The following is a 5,717-nucleotide window of genomic DNA, read 5'->3' as shown; positions in this document are numbered from 1 at the left end:
AACCTAGTTTGATTCAAGCCCAAGGCCCAAGCTCACACTCCAAAGGCCCAAAAGTCAAACAATAGACCAAAGCCCAACATATGGCTCAATTTTCCAAATTGGGCCCACCCTTACATGGTCTTACCTTAAGGCCCAACCATTAATTCTAGTCCAAAAACTTGGCATTCCAATGGTCCAATATCTCATAATCATCAAGGCCCAATTATGGCCTAATTTTCCAAATTAGGCCCAAGCCTTTCCAATGGGCCTTATCCTAAAGCTCATCCAAATATTCTAGTCTATATACTTGTTCTTGGATAACCCATCAATAGCCCAATCACCAAAGCCCAACAGAAAGGCCCAAATCAAGGCCCAAACAAAATTAGAGTTTTCACATAAAATGACGATTAGGGTTAATTGTTCTTACTTAACCCATTAAGGACTTAATCTATTAAGTCCATCATTTTACTAGGTAAATCATACGGTGCGATCGAGTGTAATTCATAATTCAATTCCAATGGCCCAAAACACGGGTCCCAATAAGTCCAAACCAACAGATCCAAAAATAGTTGCAATCACCAATGGCAATAGGCATTGTTTCATGTTTGTTTCATGTTTTCCACTGTTACTTTCTCTTCTCTTCCATTTTGTATACCATTATCGCTGACTTTTCACTTGATAGGATTTTGAAGTACTCAGATTAGCACCCTCTTTAATTTTCTTGTATATTCCAAGGTTAATACACTCTTTTCTTACCGATTGATTGTGTCCATATATTTGCAAAATTTATGTGAGTGTAATGCTTATAATGTTTTGACAGGTATGTTTAGTTAATCGTAAGTCATAATACTGATTACTAAACTTTAGAAATTATGGAGTGGAAGAAAATTGCAATGGCACAAGTTTTCTTGTAGGAAAAACTTCCTGTTTTGCTAGAATATTACCTGTTACTTTCTTTATTAGAGAATATTGCATGTGATTTCAGAAATTGTTTTAGAAAACTGTACTTCAAGATCCTTGTCTCTTAGTTGTTGTGTTGCTTTTATGAAACATTGTTACTATAAGAAACATGTCATCAGAAAAAATATGGAGAAGGTATGAAGCATAAAGCTAGTTAAACAATCATAACCTAGATTTGGAAACAGAACTTGCTGCCATTTTATCAATTAAAAAAAGAAACAGATGTTTTAAGTATTCGAGTATGTAAGATTTGAATCGATGTTTAATTTGAAGAGTCTATGATGCATGTTGTTTTAGATAATGTTAAGAAGTAACAAACACAAGAATCATTTTCAAAAAACAGAATACACTGATTAAATCAGATAAATACTAACATCATATAATACCATAACTTTTCGTTCCAAAAAACATAAAATCTTATTCTAAAAAAAACAAAGCTTCAAGCAATATGTTGTGCAAGACTCAATATCTTAACATGCTTTTTCTTCCTCAACTCATGTGGGACAGGTCCAAAGACACGTGTCCCAATAGGCTCACCTTGTTTATTCACAAGCACAACAGCATTATCATCAAACTTCACTTCACTTCCATCACACCTCCCCTTTTGCATAGCTGCCCTAACAACCACACCATAAACAACCTGCCCTTTCTTCACTTTCCCCCCTGGTTGTGCTTCCTTCACTGATGCAACTATCGTGTCCCCTAATCTTGCCCCTTTCTTCCCCTTTAAAGCCTGTATGCACATTACCCGTTTTGCCCCTGAGTTGTCTACAACTTTCAGATTCGTCCTCATCTGTATGAATCTCCTTATTTGCTGTTCGAAAGTACAAAAAGATTCAAGATTTTGTAAAAAGAATCAAACTTTATACATTAAAAGAACAGACCTGAGTCAAGAGATTGTTGCAGGTGGCTTCTTGTGATAATGATGAACTTTGGATACTGGAAGACAACAAAGAATGACCCACTGTACAAAATAGGTCAGAAAGAATCATGAAATGGAAAAGTTTGTTAACAGAAAGGATTCCAAACTTACCACGAAAACATTTGGAAACAGAACTTGCTGCCATTTTTTGAGCTACCTGTTAATGTCAGATGAAACTTTGGGTGTTAGTTTCATGTTTTTTTTTTTGGTTGAGACATTTCATCAAACACCTCATGGGCATAACTTTGTTAGCTAATGTTGATCCTTCCTAGGGCTTTTCACAAGACAGATATACTAATATATTAACGTGTTCAAACAAATTCACAATTTACAAATCCAAAAACTCCAAATCGATTGAAGTTGAGTTAACGAGTTGTGCTCCATTTGATCTCACACCATTATATCAAATTAAAAAGCGATATCAATTAACAGAAAACTATCAAAACGACCAAGAAAATGGATGGTACTTTTGAGGTGGCTGTCTGCTTTTTTTAGGGAGTTTCAATTTTCCGGTGGTTGTTTCTCCTCTTACGCTTTCGATTGCGACCACCGGCCTCTTGAGCCATCGTTCTCTCTTTTTTTACTATATTTACATCCATAATATTTAATAAAAAATCTTTAACATTGTTGGTGTCCATAACCTAAATTGCATTCCATATAAGCATCTAAAGAATTTCATTGATAATTGAAGCACAAACATATACACAATTGGCCTTATAGAGGGTGTTTAGCAAGGTTCATAACAGATACATTCACATTCACATTCAAAGTTCTGATTTCATATCGGATAGAGTAATCAATTATCATTTCAAAGTTCTGATTTCACTTTCACATTCAAAGTTCTGATTTCATATCACATTGAAAGTTCTGATTTCTTAACCAAAAAATCAACAATGCAAATAGACAGCAAATTCATATCAGATGCAGAAGATGGAAAAATCGACAGCTCCAATTCAAATCAAAAAATCGACGCAACACAAATTCGGATAACCAAAAAATCGACACGGTATATGGTTTTGATGCTGGGGAAATCGACAGCAGCACAAACACGAAGGAAAGCAGAAAGAGAGGAACAGATGGCGATTCACGGTAGCTTACCTGTGGCTGCGACAATATCCGTCCGGTGGGAAGGAGAAGACTAACGGCTGCGAGCAGCGATGAACAGATGCGATGGAGAACAGACGAGCGATGTTTTGTCGATGTTAACGTTAGGTTAAAGGGGTATATTAGTCAATTTGTTATAGGGTATCAAATGTAGAACTTCTAGAGTAATGATTATAGAACGAGAGAAAATGAAAAAAATAGCCAAATATACTAAATATTTTGTGGAAAATAATCAAAAAAAAAATAGGAATTACAAATTTGGCCACATAAATCGTAGATGTGAATGGTACATCTGCGATTTTGACACCCCATCTGCGAATATACAAGTAGCTAAAGCACAGTTGTGCTTTAGTCACTTGTATATTCGTAGGTGGGTTTTTCTTTTATATATATATTTTTTGTGTATATATAGGGGTTTACCAGGCTTAAATCGTAGATAGACACAGTTCATCTGCGATTTCCTCTCTATTTCATCTGCGAAATTATGTTTTTTTTAAATATGAAATATGTATGTCCACAGGGAGGTATTTCTGAATTCGCTTTGATATTTTCTGAGTATATTATTTATAGTGAATTTGTATCTTTCGTGAGAAGCAAAATTGGTTTGTTAGACAAATATATAATTAGTCTTCGTTTCCATCATCCTAAATTGAAATATTATATAGCTATAGTTGAAGATACGGATGTTAGAATGTTGACAAATGTAATCAAATGTAGCGGAGGAAAGGCTGTGAAAGTGTTTGTGGTGGTTGATGAAGGAGATGAGGTTAATGAGGCTGGTCATAGTTGAAATCAGCCGGTTGGTAATCTATGCAGCTATAAAGGGAGCAACGATCCGATAGGTACTTTCAATACTCCCAGTATACATCAATTTCACAATGTTGCTGAAAATATTAATGTTAGTTATTCACTTATTCACTGTTTGGATCCAGAGAATTACAAGTATGTTGGTGATGATGATGTTGGTACATATCTTAATGACGTTGGTGATCGTTGTGTTGATGTTCCCGAACAAGAAGTTAAAGTTATGAATAAGCGTGTAGTAGATAAAAGTAAAAAGAAAAAAATATATATACGTCAAAAAGATGAAAAAAACATGTTTACGGGGATTATGTTGATGTTGCTGATGTAGGTTTAGATATAACCGACTTAAAAAGCAATTCAGATGGAGATGAGTTGGGTGATGAAGTTAAAGCTAAGTTTCCCGATAACCTTTTTTACGGTATGTCCCCTCTACCAACATGTCCAATTGATATTAATGAAGGTATCCCAAAACAGATGGTAGACATTAATCTTCAAAAAATTGAATGTGAGAATATATTTAAGAACAAAGAACTTTTAAAGCGGTGTATTGGTAAAAAAATGTCTTCGAGAAGGTTTTCAAACGACGACAAGTAGATCCACCAAATCAAGGTATGAGGTTGTGTGTGTTTCGAAAAATAGTTCTTGGTTACTAAGAGCAAAAACAATTAAAAATTCTTATGGACTTTTCCAAGTGAATAAATTTGTTGATGTACACACATGTTCTTCAACAATTTTGCAACCTAATCATCAACAACAAACAAATATGTTTTTGGTGAATATTTTGCTGATGTTTTGGTTGAAGATCATAATATAGTTTATCGGGGAAAAGATATTATTAATGATATGAATGCTCAATTGAATATCAATATCTCATACCATCAGGCATGGCGTGCGAAACAATATGCATTGTTGTCGTTAAGAGGTACGAAAGAGGATTCTTTTACCAAACTTTCGACTTATTTCCACAATTTGGTCAAACATAATCCGGGTACATTGACACATATTAAAACAAATGGTGATGATCACTTTGAGTTTTTGTACGTCGCACTTGGTTGCTCGGTTAGTATTTTAATATTTTATTATTTTTTTCATTTTTTTGGTGTATTTGAATAGATATACATTGTATTGTAGGTACGCGTTTTTGTCAAATTTTGTAAACCGACCCTTGTAGTAGATGGAGCCCACCTAAAGGGCGAGTTCAAAGGTACCATGTTACTTGCAGTTACTAAGAACAGACAAAACCAAATATTACCGGTTGCATATGGTATATGCAAAAATGAGTGTACAGATTCTTGGACATGGTTTTTTCAAAAACTACGTGATTGCATAGGCAATATGCAGGAGCTTACAATTATATCTGATAGGTCTCCATCTATAGCAACATCCGTTGCCAACATTTTTCTTCACGCTCATTATGGAATATGTGGTGTCCATTTGTATTTCAACATAGTATCTAGATTCGGAAAGAGTAACACAGTTAAAGGAATTTTTTGGGAGGCTTGTAGGGCGTACATAGTTGATACTTTTAACGCTGACATGGATGTTATGAAAAAGACAAAAGAACCAGTATGGGAGTAATTAAAAAGTATAAATCCAGAAAATTGGTCAAGGGCACATTTTAAAGGGAACCGATACAATCTAATGTTGTCCAACAGTGCGGAGTCTATAAATGCATTATCTAGACACGCACGTAAGGTGCCGATACTTATGTTGATCGATTTTTTTCGTGCAACAGTGGTGGTTTCAAAGACGTAACTTTGCAGGTATTAAGTTAAATTTTAATATTAATGTTTTATTAATTAAATGTTATTGATCTTAACTTCTTCATTTTGCCTGTTTTTTTAGCGGAAGCAACAACAACACTCACCCCTTGGGCCAATGATATTGTAAAAGAAAACAAAAAAAAACTTTTAGTAAGTGGGATGTTCGCATGATCTCAAATACGAAA

The 5,717-nt window shown here is 34.6% G+C and overlaps 1 protein-coding gene across 1 annotated transcript; it reads right to left on the bottom strand.

The window, feature by feature from the left end:
* Nucleotides 1-1,200: 1,200 nt before the first annotated feature.
* On the bottom strand, nucleotides 1,201-3,092 carry LOC111897871 (50S ribosomal protein HLP, mitochondrial). The gene is made up of 4 exons (XM_023893814.3): nucleotides 2,960-3,092; nucleotides 1,973-2,018; nucleotides 1,824-1,903; nucleotides 1,201-1,753 (listed from the first exon to the last, which is right to left on the bottom strand). Exons 2-4 carry the CDS (start codon nucleotides 2,004-2,006, stop codon nucleotides 1,379-1,381), a joined length of 489 nt encoding a protein of 162 aa, XP_023749582.1. The 5' UTR covers nucleotides 2,007-2,018; nucleotides 2,960-3,092; the 3' UTR covers nucleotides 1,201-1,378.
* Nucleotides 3,093-5,717: the final 2,625 nt, after the last annotated feature.

This window comes from Lactuca sativa, chromosome 8, assembly GCF_002870075.4.
Source record: "Lactuca sativa cultivar Salinas chromosome 8, Lsat_Salinas_v11, whole genome shotgun sequence".
NCBI classification, from domain to species: domain Eukaryota; kingdom Viridiplantae; phylum Streptophyta; class Magnoliopsida; order Asterales; family Asteraceae; genus Lactuca; species Lactuca sativa.
Note: the sequence above shows the minus strand (reverse complement) of the source record. Positions and strands in the feature narration are given on the sequence as shown.